At 40.2% G+C, this 20,942-nt stretch overlaps 1 protein-coding gene across 1 annotated transcript in view; it reads right to left on the bottom strand.

Moving 5' to 3' along the window:
• Positions 1-20,942, bottom strand: part of LOC106881749 (rapamycin-insensitive companion of mTOR) — a 75,495-nt gene that overhangs the window by 45,966 nt on the left and 8,587 nt on the right. Inside the window, 10 exon segments of the mRNA XM_089343990.1 lie at positions 377-457; positions 869-935; positions 1,843-1,933; positions 2,041-2,128; positions 3,977-4,059; positions 4,925-4,992; positions 12,561-12,628; positions 13,695-13,867; positions 17,989-18,179; positions 19,408-19,539. Coding sequence (XP_089200116.1) covers positions 377-457; positions 869-935; positions 1,843-1,933; positions 2,041-2,128; positions 3,977-4,059; positions 4,925-4,992; positions 12,561-12,628; positions 13,695-13,867; positions 17,989-18,179; positions 19,408-19,539 — 1,042 coding nt within the window.

The raw sequence follows: 20,942 nt of genomic DNA, 5'->3' as shown, positions 1-20,942 counted from the left end.
ATCAATGGATGGATAGACAGATGGATGGCTGGACAAACGAATGGATGGACAGACGGACGGATGGATGGACAGATGGATGGATGGATGGACAGGCGGATGGATGGACAGACGGATGGACATACAGATGGATGGATGGATGCATGACAGTCAGTCAAACATTGATGGTCATCTACACACAGTCACTCAGCTGCCCGCTGATGGTCACTCACAACACTGATGGTTAGCTCCTCGGTTACTGATTGCTAAAGCACTTACTGAATGGTCACCTCCCACAAAGGCAGTTCCCTGAACCAGAACCACATCAACAACAACAGAGCTATCAGCCAAGGAACTGAGGAGTGGGGGCCGGGGTCCAATACCTCGTGTGGGTACCTACCATGTGTAGAAGTTCTCCCAGCAATATCACAGCTCTGATAAATAAATGTCCCTCTGTGCTGGTAATGACTTCCACCAAGGCCTGAAAGCAAATGACAAAGAACATGAGAAAATTCAGGTAAATGACATCATCACAACAACAACAACAACATTAGTCCTTTCTACTCTAAGCACAAGGCCTCAAATTTTGCGGGGAGGGGACTAATCAGTTATGCTGACCACAATGTTTCAGCATGCCTGGGCGAAATGCTTAGGGAGGAGGAGGAGGGATGAGGAGCGAAGAGGGGGAGGGGAGGAGGGGAGGGGGGGAGGGGAGGGGAGGGGAGGAGGGGAGGGGGAGGAAGCAGCAGCGGTGGCGACGATGACAACAACAATAATCCTTTCTGCTGTAGGCACAAAGCCTGAAATTCGGGGGTGGGCGGCTAGGAGGAGGTGGTGGTGGTGGTGGTGGTGGTGTTGATGATAACATTATTTCCCAGTATGTAAATCTAACCTGTAGAATTCCTGTTTCGATCCAAGCTGCCAAAATTAAAGCCAAATGGTTCTCAATTAAATTTGGTCTGCAAAGAAACAGAAACAGTATATTACTGGTATGGAATATTGGAAGCTGAATACAACATAATACACACACACACACACACACACATATTTACATGAACATGAATAAATAAATCTACATAAAAAAAAATCACACGTACACACATATATACCACTGTGTCCCTATATCAACCAAACTACCACATGGTGTCACACTGCTAGAGTCACAATGCACTTGGTGTGGTAGTCTTCCAGTTCTCCCCCAGCAGACAAGGCCAAACCATGACAGCCTGCACTGCCAGACTTGATTAAAAAGTAGCAGAATGATGTATAAGGGGTAAGGGCAGTGGAGAGGGAGGGAGGGAGGGAGAGGCACAGGTATCTTGCTGTAGCGGACGATACATGGCTAACCACTTTTGTATACAACAGGGTACGGAAATGTTCTTGGCTTTGGGTGAAAGAAAATACAGGAGGATCAGTCAATTATGATTTTATTCAACATAGATTCACACACTTATTGCAACAGTCCTTCAGTTTTTCTAAGCCCTGTAAAAGAACTTGGAAGGTTGGGCCTCAAACAAGGCCTTTGTCGATACCCTTAAAACCAAGAACTTTCCAGCACCCGCTCATATATATATATATATATATATATATGCACACACATACACACATATGAGGGCGTGCTGAAAAATTCTTGGCTTTGGGTAAAAGAAAATACAGGAGGATCAGTTAATTATGATTTTATTCAACATATTCCCCTCTCAGATTCACATATTTATAGCAGTGGTCCTTCAGTTTTTCTAAGCCCTGTAAAAGAACTTGGAGAGTTGAGCCTCGAACCAGACCCCCTCATATAGAGCTGGATGATTATAGTACAAACAACATAGACTTGTATGCCGGAAAATACAGTTGATGAGAAAAGTGTTTTACCTGACTTTTGCCAAATGTGGTAATATGGCTCTGCCTTCTTCTGCCACGAAACCTTCTAGAAGTTTCCATTCTTCTCTCATTGCAGAAGGATCTGGAAAGAGAGAAGTGAGACAATGTAAGGTGTAAGGCTGACCTGGCTGAGATAACGACCGACTGAGATGAACGAAAGCATGTAGAACGGAAGACAGCTAAACTCACCAACACTGTTTAAAGCTTCAACAAAACTGTCTGTCAACTTCGGAGTGGTTAGGCGGAACAAGTCGAACATCACATCCATGATGGCTTGCTGTGGAGAAATGAGAGAAAAAAGGAAAAAAAGAGACAATTATGCATCATAATTGACTGCGGAGCACGGCCTTTTAGTCAAGCAAATCGACCCCAGGACTTATTCTTTATAAAGCCTAGTACTTATTCTATCGGTCTCTTTTGCTGAACCGCTAAGTTACCAGGACATAAACACACCACCATCGGTTGTCAAGCGATGTTGGGGAGGACAAACACAGACACACAAACATAGATACACACACATATACATATATATGACGGGCTTCTTTCAGTTTCCGTCTACTAAATCCACTCACAAGGCTTTGGTCGGACCGAGGCTATAGTAGAAGACACATGACCCAAGGTGCCACGCAGTGGGAATGAACCCGGAACCATGTGGTTGGTAAGCAAGCTACTTACCACACAGCCACTCCTGTGCCTATTGTGCATCGGAAATTCATCCCCTAGGGATTAGGTCATCAATCAAGAGTTTTACTGCACCGTTTTGAAGCATTCGAGTGAGGACATTTGGCAAAAGCGGCTGGATCAGTGGAGCGCGACGGATTGGGTCCTTCCTGATAACAAAGCACCGTGTCATTGAGTTCTCCTCACTCAGGTGTTTCGTGCTAAAAACAACATGGTATCACCTCTGTACCCACCCTATTCGCCAGATTTAGCACCTGTGGACTTTCATCTCTTCCCTCAAAAATGAAAAGGCATCTCAAAGGTTGCCATTTTAATTAACACCGTTGTCAAGATTGAGAGAGAATCGCAGAAGGTCCTCGACTCGCGTGTGGAAAACAACTTCCCGACCGGATTCCAAGAGTGGCAGGAACATGGAGACCAATGAATTGTGGTGCAAGGTAACTATTTTGAGGGAGATAATGTTAAAACTTAGGTAAATAAGTTATTTTCCATTCTATATTTAAGAGATGAGAAATCATGTACATTATTTACAATTGATGGATATTTGTCCTCATTTTTCAGCTGATATAGGTCAAACATCTCCCCATAACATTATTTGCATTATTTACATTTGACGGATATTTGTCCTCATCTTGTTTGTTAACACAAACGTTTTGGCTGATATACCCTCCAGCCTTCATCAGGTGTCTTGGGGAAATTTCGAACTTAGGTTCTCATTCCTCAGGTATTTTTCAATGTTACTATTATTATTATTATTATTATTATTATTATTATTATCATTATTATTATCATTATTCAGGTCATATAGCATAGTGGTTAAGAGCATGGGCTACTAAAACTAAGATTCCGAGTTCGATTCCAAGTAGTGACCTGAATAAAATAATAATGATAATAATAATAATAATGATAATTATGATGATAATAATAATAATAATAATAATAATAATAATAATAATGATAATAATAATAATGATAATAATAATAATAATGATGATAATAATAATAATAATAATAATAATAATAATAATGATAATGATAATAATAATTATAATTATAATAATAATAATGACAATAATAACATCGAAAAATACCTGAGGAATGAGAACTCAGGTTCGAAATTTCCCCAAGACACCTGACGAAGGCTGGAGGGTATATCAGCCGAAACGTTGTGTTAACAACAAACAAGATGAGGACAAATATCCGTCAAATGTAAATAATGTAAATAATGTACATAATTCCTCATCTCTTAAATAGAGAACTGAAAGACAGATACAAAATAAAATAATAATAAAATTTACAAAAGTAAAAATTGAAGAAAAAGGAGTTCTTCAAGAGGAGGGAGGAGGAGGAGGAATGAAAAGTTCAAAGGGAAGAGGGGAAAAGTATAAGATGTGGTCAAAGATGCTTTGAAGAGAGAGAAAGAAGTAAAGGGAAATTAACTCACCCTAATCTCATTGTTTTGGATATATAGGATGCCTATAAGAGACTGTAACCCTGAGCCTGTTGGTCGACACATTCTGATAAGCCCTGAAATAATAGAGAGTAGTGGAGAAAGGGTCAAAAACTGCAGTATGGGATCTGGGAGATATCAAGAGTGTGACATGAAATATAAACAGTAAAGAAGAGGTGGCATGAAATCTAGGACAAAAACTGGTAGGTGGGGGAAAACTATGAAGTGAAATTGGGTAATTAAAACTGGAGTGTGGAATCTGGGTGGACAGAGGGTTAAGAGTGTGGTGTGGAATCTGGGCAAATCAAATGTGTGGTATGAAATTTTGGCAGAAAACTGTAGGATGAAATCTGGGATCAGAACTGTGAAATGAAATTTGGTGATTAAAGCAGGAGCGTGGAATCTGGACAAATCAAGTGTGTGGTGTGAAATTTAAGCAGAAAACTGTAGCATGAAATCTGGGATCAGAACTGTGAAATGAAATTTGGTGATTAAAGCAGGAGCGTGGAATCTGGACAAATCAAGTGTGTGGTGTGAAATTTAAGCAGAAAACTGTAGCATGAAATCTGGGATCAGAACTGTGAAATGAAATTTGGTTGCCACAGCATGGCCACAGTCTAATGACTGAAACAAGCAAATGATGATTAAGACAGGAGTGTGGAATCTGGGCAAATCAAGTGTGTGGTGTGAAATTTAGGTAGTAATAGCAGCATGAAATCTGGGGATCAAATTTTGCAGTAGAAAGTCTGGGGTCAAGATTATAGCATAAAATCTGATGGTTAAAGCTCTAAAAATAAGCAACCACATCATGAAAATCTTAACACATACTTAAACACCAAATTGGATGCTAACTAAATCATTAGAACACATTAGCAAAAATCTAGAGAATCAAAGGCTAAACACAATCTGTGAGAACAGCGATGAGGTAAGGAGGTTACTCACCTGGCCAAGATCTCATCACAGTTAGAAGGGCCATCTTGCTTGCCTTGAATCGAGTTTCCTGTTCATCTCTTTGAGAAACAAGAAGAACTTCCATTAAAACAACCACTATATATATATATATATATATAGTCACACATATGTATATTATACATATAAAAACATACATATATGTATATTACAGGGTGTCCACAAAGTCTGGGTACATGGAGTAACTATTAACATTATAATCAAATGAAATTGTTTTAAAGGTATGTGTTAATCCCATGTACCCAGACTTTGTGGACACCCTGTGTGTGTGTGTATATATATATATATATATATATATATATATATATATATATACCGGAGTAAGCACATGAAATGTGCAACAAGGTGGAAAAAAGTGTACTCAAATACCAGAGGTAGAGTAATATGCTTTATTTAAAAGCAATTTCTGCTGCTTCTAAATAAAGTATATATATATATATATATATATATATATATATATATATATATATATATATATATATATATATATATATATGTATATATAAATCTGTATACATATGTATGTATGTATGTATGTATATGTAGCCAGGAACTTAGTGCGTATGTATGTATCTGTATATATATATGTATGTGTATGTGTGTGAATGTAGACACGTGTGTGTGCATGTGCATATACATATGTATGTATGTATGTATGTATATGTAGCCAGGAACTTAGTGCGTATGTATGTATCTGTATATATATGTATGTGTATGTGTGTGAATGTAGACACGTGTGTGTGCATGTGCATATATATATATGTATGTATGTGTGTGTATATATATATATATATATATATATATATATACACACGCACACACATACAAAATGCACTATAGACTGACTTATATATATATATTGTCTATGTATTTATATATCAGCAGAAATGGGACACATATTATACATAAATACAGGGTATGCATATATACGTGTATATACGTGTGTGTGTGTGTGTGTGTGTGTGTGTGTGTGTGTGTGTGTGTATTTACATACACGAAGATAGGTATGTGTAAATATACACGTACAAAATTACAATAAATGTTCATTAATTAATGCGTTCTCAATTAGTACAAGAAACACAAACGGTAAATAAAAAAAAAAAACTGCAAACCGAGGCAGGACGGGGAGCAAATGGGGGGAAGAGGTCCAAAAAAGGGTAGGAAAGAAAGAGAGGGGGAAAACAGAGAGAGAATAAAACAAGCAGGGTAATTCAAAAGGTAAGATAAGTGTGTGAGAGAGAGAAAGACAGAGAGAGAGAGAGAGAGAGAGATTAATTTTTTTAAATCCGGAATATTCTTTTGTACTCTAGGCACAAGGCCTGAAATTTTGGGGGAGATGGACAGTCGATTAGATGAACAGTCGGTTAGATGGACAGTCGGTTAGATGGACAGTCGTTTAGATGGACAGTCGGTTAGATGGACAGTCGGTTAGATGGGCAGTCGGTTAGATGGGCAGTCGGTTAGATGGGCAGTCGGTTAGATGGGCAGTCGGTTAGATCGACAGTCGATTAGATTGACTCCAGTACGCAACTGGTACTTAATTTATCGACCCCGCTTCCGAAAGGATGAAAGGCAAAGTCGATCTTGGCGGAAAAATCCAGAATATTAAAAACCCCCAAAAATTTTAATAATCAGCAAATCTTGTAACTCTGTCACACTATATTCCGACTCTTGCAGGAACTGGTTAAATGTCATCGCTGCCAGACTCTCGGTGAAGTGGTAATAAAAAACACAAGTAGAAAAAAAAAGGTGCAGATGATTCTGTCCATTCGTTCGCCTGTAATTGTTACGCTGGAGGTGTATAGGTAACTATTTTCTTCTTTTTTTTTTTGGCTCAGGAGCCCAGGTGGAGGGTAAAATTAGATACAGGGACACAGGTCTGAGAGGGTTAATTAGAAAGTTAGAAATCACCCTAATGCATTTGATACCTGTTATAAACCCAAACTGGAATACTCTTTCACTTGTTTCAGTCATTTGACTGCGGCCATGCTGGAGCACCGCCTTTTAGTCGAGCAAATCGACCCCAGGACTTATTCTTTGGAAGCCCAGTACTTATTCTATCGAGTCTCTTTTTGCCGAACTGCTAAGTTACGGGGACGTAAACACACCAGCTTCAGTCATCAAGCAATGCTAGGGGGACAAACACAGACACACAAACATACACAAATCTATATATATATAAATATATATATATATATATATATATATATATATACATATATACGACAGGCTTCTTTCAGTTTCCATCTACCAAATCCACTCACAAGGCTTTGGTCAGCCTGAGGCTATAGTAGAAGACACTTGCCCAAGGTGCCACGCAGTGGGACTGAACCCAGAACCATGTGGTTGATAAGCAAGCTACTTACCACACAGCCTGCGCCTATAAATGTCTCGCCTGGAATGTCTTAGTTTAAAAGGTTTTAATCAACTAAAAAATACAGTAATCTACAATACAAACAAAGATTGTTAAATTGTAAGCAGATCTAAACTTCAACGCAATAACAGTTTTACGCAGCGAGTCGCTACAGTCTCCACTAACTAATGACTAATGACTAACACAAAGCACATTGTGCCGTAAACAGAACAGAACTCTGCACAAGTTGCACTGCAGGCATATAACAGCAATCGAGACAATCAAAGTCACATGATCAAAACTAAAATCAGAACAATATCCTTTTCTACTCTAGGCCAAATTTCCAACCTGGGATCTCACTCCTAAGGTATTTTTCAATGTTATTATTATTATCATTCAGATCTATATTTAAGAGATGAGGAATTATGTACATTATTTACATTATTTAAATTTGACGGATATTTGTCCTCAACTTGTTTGTTGTTAACACAACATTTCAGCTGATATACCCTCCAGCCTTCATCAGGTGTCTTGGGGAAATTTCGAACCTGGATTCTCATTCCTAAGGTACCTTTCAATGTAGCTGTTATAATAATAATAATAATAATTATTATTATTATTATTATTATCATTATTATTATTATTATTATTATTATTATTATTATTATTATTATTATTATTATTATTCAGTTCTCTATTTAAGAGATGAGGAATTATGTACATTATTTACATTTGATGGATATTTGTCCTCATCTTGTTTGCTGTTAACACAACGTTTCGGCTGATACACCCTCCAGCCTTCGTCAGGTGTCCTGGGGAAATTTCGAACCTGGGTTTTCATTCCTCAGGTATTTCTAATGCAACTGGTATAGAACAAAATAACAGAAAATATGTCAAAGCAACTCAATCCTGGTGGGTCCTGAGCAGGTGAAGTAAAACAAAAAAAAAAAGGAAGAAAAAGAAAAGGGGGTGGTAAGGATAAGCTGGGGGTGTTGAATCATGCTCTGTTATCATTAGGTCATTAGGGGGAACAGAGATTAATGAATTAGTCTGGATTGAACCAATCAACAAATGTAAATCCACCCTACAACGGATCGTGGGGGGTGAGTGGACAGATGTGGCATGGGACACAGCTCCAATGGTATTGCAGCAGCAGCGGTGGTGATGGTGGTGGCGATATGGAGATTAAAAGGAGAAGGAAGAGGAGGAGGAGGATAGCTGTAACAACCACTCCATCACTACTACTACTACCACCACTACTACTACTACCATCACTACTACCACCACCATTACTACCCCATCACTACTACTACTACTACTACTACTACCACCACTACCACCACCATCACCACCCCATCACTACTACTACTACCACCACCATCACCGCCCACTACTACTACTACTACCACCACCACCAATCTTCCCTACATCCTCAACAGTACCGCAACACTTATTATGCCACTACTGCCACCACAGCCACAGCATTTCATGACCACCACCACCACCACCTTATTAGCACACACCACACATACACTATGGCACCTACACTACCACCACCACACCCTCTACTAACACCAAACACTACAGCAACTCTCCCCAACCTTTATGCCACTACCTACACCAACCACCACAATCACCCGCGACCTCTACCACCGTCATCACCACCACACTCCACCTACACTATGACACCAACAACACCACCACCATCATCATCATCATCATCATCATCATCATCACGTCTACAGGTCATGCTTCCCCCAGAATACCACTGCCGTCATCACCACCACCACCACCACCAAAGATCATGCTTCTCCACCACCACCATCCCCATCATGCAACCACACCACACCATACCACCACCAACAACTTACACTGTAGATGGTTTAGGGCGTTTAAAAGCCCCATGGCGATATTCTAACTCTCTGAAATAGAAAAACCAAATAAAAGATGTTTTTTTTAATATTTTTATATATATTTTCTTTTATTTATATGCTTGTTTTTTTTATGTCATAATAATAATAATAATAATAATAATAATAATAATAATAATAACAATAATAATAATCCTTTATATTATAAGCACAAGGCCTGAAATTTTGGGAGGAAGAGGCTAGTCGATTAGATCGACCCCAGTATGCAACTGGTACTTAATTCAGTCACACCAAAAGGATGAAAGGCAAAGTTGACCACGGCAGAATTTGAACTCAGAACATAACAGCAGACAAAATACATTTCGCCCGGCGTGCTAACGATTCTGCCAGCTCGCTGCCTTAATAATAATAATAATAATAATAATAATAATAATAATAATAATAATAATGATAATAATAATAATAATAATAATAATAATAATAATAATAATAATAATAATGATAATAATAATAATAATAATAATCGTTTCTACTATAGGCACAAGGCCTGAAATTTGGTTGGGGGAAATTAAGTCGATTACATTGGCCACACTGTTTCACTGGTACTTAGTTTATCGACTTCAAAATGGTGAAAGGCAAAGTCCACCTCGGCAGAATTTGAACTCAGAGCGTACCACCAAGAATTTCATCCAACATGCTAACGATTCTGCCAGCTCAATGTTTTCTTATATTTGCCATCAGGACAAAGGATGAAACAGACAAAAAGTAAAAGGGTTTTTTGCAAATAATGAAATGATAAAAATAAAATAATAAAAAGAATATATATATATATATATATACAAAGTATACATGGTATACAATAAAAAAAAAAGTGGGGAAGCACACAGTACAAAACGGCAAAAACAAAAAAAGAAAAACAGGACAATGATGATGATGATGATGATGATGATGATGATGATGATGATGATGATGATGATGATGATGATGGCTCTCATGGCTTCTGATCTTAATTGATTGGAAGTGTTATCATGTACATTGTTTTGTCTTGGTATAAAAGATGGGCCACAGCAAATATTCTGCTTAATACCACAGATTTGCTTGTCAGTTGTTTGACCTTAACCAGTTGGGCATGTCCCTTGGTGGCTGACGATATGTGCATCTCTGGTCACGAGCAGAAGTAGTGGGGGTGGGGGGCATCATAGCCATGTGTTGAGAGGAATTCTTTGGGGTTTGAATAATTCACCTTAGGAAACATGGGTGTTTTGCTCAACATCCTTAAACAAACCTTATTCAGGGACCTTCTGAGTGGGATGGGCTACTCGACCTGAAGAAAATTCTAACTGGGCCCCACCTGCGAGGTCATGTGCTGTTTGTCTTGACATGAGATCACCATGTCACGCACATGTAGTTGTGATGCATGTGCCTGGTGTACCCTTATCAGACGGGTAGACATAATGGGTATACTGGGCTTCATATATTTGTACCTCAGTGTCATTTTGATGGCATGCACAGCTCTCTGCCTCAATAATAATAATAATGGGGGTAAATGCAGTTACACCTCTCCTTGAAAAAAGCATTTCTTTTTAAACATGTTTTCAGACTCCTACATTTAAGATGTTGGAGATTACGAATATCCAAACAAAACTCATCACTGGAATAATGTTTGCCTCTCAAACCCCCTTTCATGGGGCTGAAGAGATGATAGTCCAGTGACGAGGAAGTGAAAACTGTAGTGAAGAAGTGGCTCAAAGAACAGTCAACAGAATTTTACGAGGCAGGGAATACATGCTCTCATTCGAAGGTGGAACATTGCTATTGAGAGAAACGGTGACTATGTTGAGAAGTAGGGATGTGATCCACAGAGGACCAGCTTCATTTTGATGTGTGATACATGTTCCTGTGTTGGTAATTACACCTGTCCTAAACAAAATGACATTACTTTTTGACTCACCCTCGTACATATATTCATATCTTATATGAAGATGGTGGTGGAGGCGCAATGGCCCAATGGCTAGGGCAGCGGACTCGCGATCGGAGGATCGCGGTTTCGATTCCCAGACCGGGCATTGTGTGTGTTTATTGAGCGAAAACACCTAAAGCTCCACGAGGCTCCGGCAGGGGGATGATGGCAACCCCTGTTGTACTCTTCCACCACAACTTTCTCTCACTCTTTCTTCCTGTTTCTTGAATAAAGCTGCAATGGACTGGCGTCCCGTCCAGCTAGGGGAGGGGAACACATACGCCATAGAAACCGAGAAACCGGGCCCATGAGCCTGGCTAGGCTTTAAAAGGGCAAATAAATAAATAGAAATATGAAGATGGTGCCGGTGGTGATGGTGAGAGTGGTGATGGTGGTCATGGTGATGATAATGATGATGTCCAAGGGTTTGGTAAGTAAAGAAGAGAACAAATATATGTATATATACATACACACACACACATATATATACATATATACACTCACCTTTGCATACACACAGTCACTCCCATGTATATATGCACGCTTACACGTCTTCACACATGACTGGCACTGCATCGGTTATGACAATGAGGGATCCGGTTGATCCGATCAATGGAACAGCCAGTTCGTGAAATTAGCGCGGAAGTGGTTGAGCACTCCACAGAGTCACGCACGCATAACAGAGTTCTGAAGGAGATGCAACACGACACAGGATGTGACAAAGGCTGGCCCCTTTGAATTACCGGTACTACTCATTTTTTCCAGCTGAGTAGACTGAAGCAACGTGAAATAAAAAATCGCTGACGTGGTCGATGACAGTGTCACCTGATTGGCACTCGTGCCACTGGAATGTTAAAAGCACATCCGAGCGTGATCGTTGCCAGGGCCATGGATTGGCTCCGGTGCAGGTAACACGTAAAAAAACACCTTTCAAACGTGGTCATTGCCAGAACCGCCTGACTTGGGTCTCATGCTGGTGGCACGTAAAAGCACCCACTACACTCTGGGAGTGGTTGGCGTTAGGAAGGGCATCCAGCTGTAGAAACTCTGCCAAATCAGATTGGAGCCTGGTGCAGCCATCTGGTTTCACCAGTCCTCAGTCAAATCGTCCAACCCATGCCAGCATGGAAAACAGACGTTGAATGATGATGATGATGCTCAAGTACACAACGCATCACCAAGAATTGAACTCACAACTTTACAATCATGAACCAATGTCCCTAACCACTAAGCCACGTGCCCTTACTGTGCACACGTATGCTTCACACATGATGCACCAAACCACACTGAAGCCCCTACCAACACCATCACCTCGACACACAGACAGACAAACACAGAACTGACTCTCCATCACCGAGAAAGATCCCTGCCTCCAACTCACTCCCCACCCCCCACCCCCCAGTCACAAAAGCTTAAAATACTTACCCAGTGCCGTGTTCATTGGTCTCAGCGCTGAATTTGAAGTGACAGTCAGTAAAGGGAGCAATTAGTTGCTATGGAAACAAATTTAAAAAAACACATATGAAACAGCAACAAGAATAATGGTTTCAAATTTTGGCACAAGGCCAGCATTTTGGGGGAGGGGTAAGTCGATTCACTAGTACTTCATTTATCGACCCCAGTATTTCACTGGTACTTAATTTATCGACCCCAGTATTTCACCAGTACTTAATTTATCGACCCCATAACAATAAAAAGCAAAGTCGACCTCGGCAGAATTTGAACTCAGAACATAAAGACAGATGAAATGCCACAAAGCATTTTTACCCGTTCGCTACCTTAACAATAACAATAATAATACTTAATTCTGGTTTTATTGGCCACAAGGGCTAATATAAATCAAAAACATGAAAGGACAAAGACAGGACGATAAAAACAAAGGGTTTTACGGAAAAGAAAGGTCCATGTAAATATTAGAAGACAACAAAAAATATAACAATTAGAAAGAACTCCCAATAGGGGGAGGTGCTTTGAAAGGTTCCTCATGGAGAAACTCATAAAAACCACGGGAGCCTGGCCAAACGGGGAGAGAGCCCCTTCTCCTTTTATATCCCCTTTTTATTTTTTTTACAGTTGTATCCTCAGAATTGGTCCGTTCATACTCTTTCTTTCTTTCTTTTCTTTTATTTGTTTCAGTCTTTTTGACTGTGGCCATACTGGAGCACCGCCTTTAGTCGAGCAAATCGACCCCCTAGGACTTATTCTATGTAGGCCTAGTACTTATTCTATCGGTCTCTTGTGCCGAACCGCTAAGTTACGGGGAACGTGAACACACCAACATCGGTTGCCAAACGATGGTGGGGACAAACACAGAAACACACACGCGCGCATATATACAACGGGCTTCTTTCAGTTTCCGTCTACCAAATCCACTCACAAGGCTTTGGTCGGCCCGAGGCTATAGTAGAAGACACTTGCCCAAGGTGCCACGCAGTGGGACTGAACCCGGAACCAAACGGTTGGTAAGCAAGCTATTTGTGTGTGCATGTGTGTGTGTGTGTGTCTGTGTGTAACAAAAAGGATGCTAAATGATGACGATAGTATGTCGTTAGTACTTACCTCAAGGTCAGTGTTCTGCTTGATGTAGTGCCGCGTGTTGGGATGGTTTAGCAGGAAAAGCACCGTCACCACAAGTGACTCGTTGATCCGTGGATAGTGATAGCAGTCCAGGATGTTGCGCAGAATGCAGCTGATTGCATCGCACCGGTCAGCTGCCTGGGCATTCACAAACGCTGCAAGTGGAGGTCATTAAGGTCCAGTTCGGTCCAGGTCAGATCATGTGGTGTGAGAGGTGGTCAGTAGTATAGGAAGAGAGAGAGAGAGAGAGAGAGAGAGAAAGAAAGAAAGAGAGTGATCTTAGTTAAGAAATTGTGTGATGGAAAGAGGGAAAAAAATAACGGAGTGTAAGTAAAGTGTGAGTGTGAGTGTGAGTGAGAGGACGAGTGAATGCAAGAGAGTAAATACAGTGGCTGAGTTAAAGAATGAGAGAACAAGAGAAAATGAGTGAAAGAGAGAAAGTGAAAGTAAAAGTATGAATGAAAATAAGTGAATGAGAGAGAGAGAGAGAGAGAGAGAGAGAGAGAGAGAGAGAGAGAGAGACAGAGACAGAGAAAGAGAGACAGAGACAGAGAAAGAGAGAGAGAGAGAGAGAGAGTAAGAGAGAGGGAGAGAGTAAGAGAAAGAGAGACAAATTTCCTGAGAAAGAAAGAGAACCATTGGCAGAAAAAGAGAGAGAGAGAGAGAGAGAGAGTAAGAGAAAGAGAGAGAGAGAGTAAGAGAAAGAGAGAGAGAGAGAGAGAGTAAGAGAAAGAGAGAGAGAGAGAGAGATAATTAGACTTGCATAAGTATAGGAAAAATGGAAAGTATAAGCTTGCAGAAGCATAGCAAAGAGAAGGGGCGGGAATGAGATTGTATAAGCATAAGAAAAAGAAAGAGAGAACAAGCTTGTCTAAGCAAAGAAAGGAGACAGACAGACAGACAGGCAGGCAGGCAGAATAGGATTGTATATAGAAAGGAAGGAGAATAGACAGAATAAGCTTGTATAAGGATGAGAAAGAGAGAGAGAGAGGGGGGAGGGAGTAAGGGGATGAAAGAGAAAAAAAAGAACATGTGAATGAGGGAGGAAGAGAGAGACGCGTGCAGGTGAGATTCGCAAAATTAGAGAAGAAAATACACCATTTTGAGCATGGTCGGTGCCAGTACCACCTGACTGGCCTTCGTAGGATTTTCGAGCGAGATCGTTGCCAGTGCCCCTGGACTGGCTCTTGTGTGGGTGGCACATAAAATACACCATTTTGAGTGTGGCCGTTGCCAGTACCGCCTGACTGGCATTCGTGCGGGTGACACGTAAAAGCACCCACTACACTCTCTGAGTGGTTGGCGTTAGGAAGGACATCCAGCTGTAAAAACTCTGCCAAATTAGATTGGAGCCTGGTGCAGCCATCTGGTTTCACCAGTCCTCAGTCAAATCATCCAACCCATGCTAGCATGGAAAGTGGACGTTAAACGATGATGATGATTGGAACAAGGAAGACATATTTGAATAAAATGAGAAAGACTTGAGAATATCTAGTTATGAGAAGCAGAAGAGAAGAGAGAATGCAGACAAGATGGAGGGACATTGTAATTGAAACCTGAGGAAGATGGAAAGGAAAAGAAGCTAGGACAAAAAATATGAGAAAATCAAGAGAAATATGCAAAATGGTGGGAAGAAAACATGAGAAACATCTTTAATTTTTTGTCTTTCTCTTGTTTCAGTCATTTGACTGCGGCCATGCTGGGGCACCACCTTGAAGAAATTTCAGCCAAAATCTAGTTGTACTTATTGCTTTTGCTTTTTTTTTGTTAAGCCTTGTACTTATCTTATCAGTCTCTTTTGCCGAAGTACTAAGTTACGGGTATATGAGCACACCAACACCAATTGTCAAGCAATGGTGGGGGACAAACAAATACATCATCATCATCATCATTTAACGCCCATTTTTCATGCTGGCATGGGTTAGACAGTTTGACTGGAACTAGTAAGTTGGAGAGCTGCACCAGGTTCCAGTCTGTTGTAGCATGGTTTCTACGGCTGGACGCCCATCCTGACACCAAACACTTCACAGAGTGTTGTAGGTACCTTTCACATGTCACTGTCACAGGTGCCTTTTACATGCCACAGACGTGGGTGCTTTTACGAGCCAGTTATGTGACACCGGCAGATGGATAGATAGATGGCCAGACAGACAGACAGACAAACAGACAGACGGACAGATAGACAGATGGCCAGACAGACAGATGGATAGATAGATAGATAGATGGCCAGATAAAGACATAGATAGATAGATAGATAGATAGATAGATAGATAGATAGACAGACAGATAGATAGATAGATAGATAGATAGATAGATAGATAGATAGATAGATAGATAGACACAGATAAATAGATAAATAGATAAATAGATAGATAGACAGACACAGAGATAGATAGATAGATAGACAGACAAATAGATACCTAGATGGATGGAGTGATCAATAGATATGTAGAGGAAGAGAGAGAGGAAGAGAGAGTGAATGAGAAAGTGTAAAGTTAGTCAGTTGGAACGAAGTGTTAAAGTCGAGAGAGATGGATCGGTGCGGAGAGGTGGTACTTACCCAGTTCACAAAGAGTGGCAAGGCATACTTGCCTCAGTGCATCCATCTTTTTTGTCCCTAATGTTTGGGCGGAGGAAAAACTAGTGAAAACTTCAATAGGAAATTACATTGTGGTGGTGGTGGTGGTGGTAGTATAAGTAGTAGTGGTGGTGGTGCCAGTGGTGGTAGTGGTGGCAGTAGTAGTGTTGGTGACGGTAGTAGTAGTAGTGGTGGTGGTGGTGGTGGTGGTGGTTACCATGGTGGTAGTAGCAGTGTAATACCACATGACTGAGTGTGGTGGTGATGGCAGTGGTGGTATTGGTAGTGGTGGTAGTGGTGGTGATAGTAGTAGTGGTGGTGGTAGTAGTAGTAGTAGTGGTGGTAGTAGTAATGGTGGTGGTGGTATTGGTGGTGGTAGTGGTAGTGGTAGTAGTGGTGGTGGTAGTGGTGGTGGTAATAGTAGTAGTGGTGGTGGTAATAGTAGTGGTGGTAGTAGTAGTGGTGGTGGTGGTATTGATAGTAGTGGTGGTGGTAGTGTGGTTACCATGGTGGTAATAGTAATATACCAAATGACCAAGTATGGTGGTGGTGGTCGTGGTGATGCAAGAGGCTGTGGTTGTGGTGGTGTAATGGTACTAATAACAACATGCTAGGGTGTGGGGTGAAAGTAGTAATGGTAGTTGTGGTGTGAAAGTGGCAGTAACCACGACGATATCTTTAACCTTTTACTCGCTTTGGTCATGCTGGGGCACCGCCTTGAAGAATTTTTTTAGTCAAACAAATCAACCCTGGCATTCCATTTTTAAAAATTTTAACCCTGTCCCTTTTTACTAAACCGCTAAGTTATAGAGATGTAAACAAACCATTGTCCCCTCTATGTTTAGCCCCTGTGGGCAATAAAGAAATAAATATGTGTGTGTGCGTGTATGTGTTTGTATGTATATAACTATGTGTATGCATGCTTGTGTTTATCCCCCACCACCACTTAACCAGTGCTGGTTTGTTTACATCCCCCATAACTTAGTGGCTCACTGATCCCTAAAACACTTGGTTACAAAGTCCACTTCTTAACCTCATACCCATACCCTACCACCGCCACCATTTAGCATGTATGCATACACACACACATACAAACATACATCCACTACTTACAAAATCTTATATATATATATATATATATATATATATATATATATATATATATATACTATATATGTCATATATATATATCATATATACTCTTTACTCTCTTTTACTTGTTTCAGTCATTTGACTGTGGCCATGCTGGAGCACCGCCTTTAGTCGAGCAAATCGACCCCAGGACCTATTCTTTGGAAGCCCAGTACTTATTCTATCGGTCTCTTTTGCCGAACCGCTAAGTTACAGAGACGTAAACACACCAGCATCGGTTGTCAAGCGGTGTTGAGGGGACAAACACAGACATATACACACACATACATATATATATATACACATATATACAACGGGCTTCTTTCAGTTTCCGTCTACCAAATCCACTCACAATGCTTTGGTCGGCCCGAGGCTATAGTAGAAGACACTTGCCCAAGGTGCCACGCAGTGGGACTGAACCCAGAACCATGTGGTTGGTAAGCAAGCTACTTACCACACAGCCACTCCTACGCCTGCATATTATATATATATATATATATATATATATATATACACACACACACATACGCACATATACACACACAGAGCAAATGTAAGCATACATACCGAGTTCACAGATGGTTGCAAGACAAGCCCGCCTCAGTCGATCCCTCTCAGAGGAGCCATCCCTGCCAATAGCTACCATGGGGTAGAGCATCGACAGCGGCACCTGGTGGGGAAACAGCTGGATTATCTTCCGGATCAGTTTCATGGCATGGATGCGTTCGACTTCGTTGCTCAGGCAGATGTCCAGGCATCTAGAGTGGAGGGAGAGTGAGTGAGTGTGAGTGAGCGTGAGTGAGAGTGAGAGTGAGAAAGCAATGTGATGTGTGATAAACTGAAAGAATAATATAAATACACACAGTGGAAGATACACACGTACACACATTCAGTGAGAGACACACATACACCCATATACCCTCTGAAAGTAAAAGACACACACATACAGTGTGTGATATGTATATATATATATATATATATATATATATATATATATATATATATATATATACATAGCCCTGAAACTCGAGTCGCCTTTATATATTTATATTTATATATTTATATATGTGATCCTTTATATTGAACACTCAATATTTCATCTACATTCAATACTTTCTTTCATGGTGCCATCCATTTTTATCTTATTTTATTTTATATTATATATCATATTATATATTGTATATTCCATATTCTATACCCCACATTGGTTCTGCAGGAATATAAATAAAACATAAAAAACAGACAGTGTCGGAACTCTTTTAAACAAAATAATATATTCCTCTATACACAATCATACAAAAAACCCCACCTTTTTTGTATTTATTTTTACTCGCATATATATATATATATATATATATATATATATACACACATATACATATATACATATATATATATATATATATATATGCCCACACACACACACATATATATATAGATATACATATATATATATATATATTATCAAAATAAGCAGCAAGGATATCCAGAGGTAATGCAGTATGATCGTTTCATGCAACTCCATTTAATTGAACAATGCAATCATTACATCAATTTAAATGATATATATATATATATATATATATATATATATATATATATACACACCTCTGGATATCCTTGTTGCTTAATATATATATATATATATATATATAAATATATATGAGAGGCTTCTTTCACTTTCCGTCTACCAAATCCATTTGCAAGGCTTTGACTGGCACGGGGCTGTAGCAGAGGATACTCACCAAGGTACCACACTGTGGGATAGAACCTAAGACAATGAGGTTGAGATCCAAGCTCCTTACCCGCACAGCCAGCGATTACATTATCCAACATTATCCAACATTCCCATTATTCAACCTTACATCAGCTCTAATCCGGCAAAGCCGGGATCAAAGAGGCGGGGGGGGGGTTCCACCCATGACCATCCCATTTGTTGTCGAGATTGAGAGAGAGAGAGAGAGATAGAAGGTGGTGGTCGCTTACCTTGCTATGAGGTAGTCGATGTGTAAACTGACAATAATATCTAGAACCTTCTGCTCGGTGAGTAGGTAACGAATAACCCTCAAGGTGGCAGCACGCACCTCTTTTGCTTCGTGAAGAAGACCCACTTTCAGGCTGAAGAAGAAAGACAGAGAGATGAGCGAGAGGGAGAGGGGGAGGGAGAAGGTAATTGAAGGAGAGAGGGGGTGAGAGTGTTGAGAGAGAGAGAGGGTGATAAAGGGAGAGGGGGGGAGAAACCAGAGAGAGTGAGAGGCAGGGGGGAGGAGAGAGACAAGGGTGATAGAGAGAAATGGAGAGAATAGGAGGCAAAGAACAAAGAGGGGTGAGGAGAGAGAGAGAGAGAGAGAGGAACAAGAGAGAGAGAGAGAGAGTGAGAGACAGACAGACAGAGAACCAGGGACAAGAGAGAGAGAGAGAGAGGAACAAGAGAGAGATAGAGAGTGAGAGACAGACAGACAGAGAACCAGGGACAAGAGAGAGAGAGAGAGACAGGAACAAGAGAGAGAGAGACAGGAACAAGAGAGAGAGAGACAGACAGACAGACAGAACCAAGAACGAGAGAGAGAGAGAGACAGAGAGAGACAGGAACAAGAGAGAGAGAGAGAGACAGGAACAAGAGAGAGACAGGAACAAGAGAGAGACAGGAACAAGAGAGAGACAGGAACAAGAGAGAGACAGACAGACAGACAGACTGAACCAAGAACGAGAGAGAGAGAGAGAGATGGACAGAATAAGAGACAAGAAAAAGAGAGGGACAAGAGAGAGAGACAGAGGAACAAGAGAAAAGAGAAAGAGAGAGGGGGCGAGAGAGAGAGAGAGACAAGGGCAAGAAAGCGAGAGAGAGACAGGCAGGGCAAGAAAGAATTAGAGAGAAAGAGGAAAAGGCAATAGAGAGAATCCAGAAAGAGAGAAAGGTAAAGAAAAGAGAGCTGCGAGAGAGAGAGAGAGAGAGAGAGAGGGAGAGGCCAGAGAAAAAAAGAGAGAGAGGGTGAGAGAGAAAATATTGGCGAAATGAAAAATGAATATTAACTTTAAAGACGTAACAATAATAATTTTTCCACTTTTTTTTTACATAATAATTCATTTTTATCAAGTTTGTTTTGAATTTATCAAAAAAATGTATTTATTACCTAAAAAATAAAAAAAATTTAGAAAAAAATGAAAACACAATTTTAAAAGGTGGGGAAAAATTGAAAAATATCAAAACACAGCAGAAGAAATACTGCAAAAATATAACAATTTAAATTCAGATAGACTGGAAAAAAAAATACTAGAAAATATTCTTCTCTACTCCAGGTACAAGGCCCTGAAATTTTGGGGGAGGAGGCCAGTCGATTAGATCGACCTCAGTACACAACTGGTACTTAATTAAGCAAGGATAGGAAAATATTAGATTTTATAAGCCCTGAAATTCACTCCATAATTGCCCACGAGTATATGGCAGAGTGGTTAAGAGTGCAGGCTACTAACTAACCCCAAGATTCCGAGTTCAATTCCAGGCAGTGACCTGAATAATA

The sequence above is a fragment of the Octopus bimaculoides genome, chromosome 28 (genome assembly GCF_046866305.1).
Source record: "Octopus bimaculoides isolate indiv1 chromosome 28, ASM4686630v1, whole genome shotgun sequence".
Taxonomy (NCBI): domain Eukaryota; kingdom Metazoa; phylum Mollusca; class Cephalopoda; order Octopoda; family Octopodidae; genus Octopus; species Octopus bimaculoides.
Note: the sequence above shows the minus strand (reverse complement) of the source record. Positions and strands in the feature narration are given on the sequence as shown.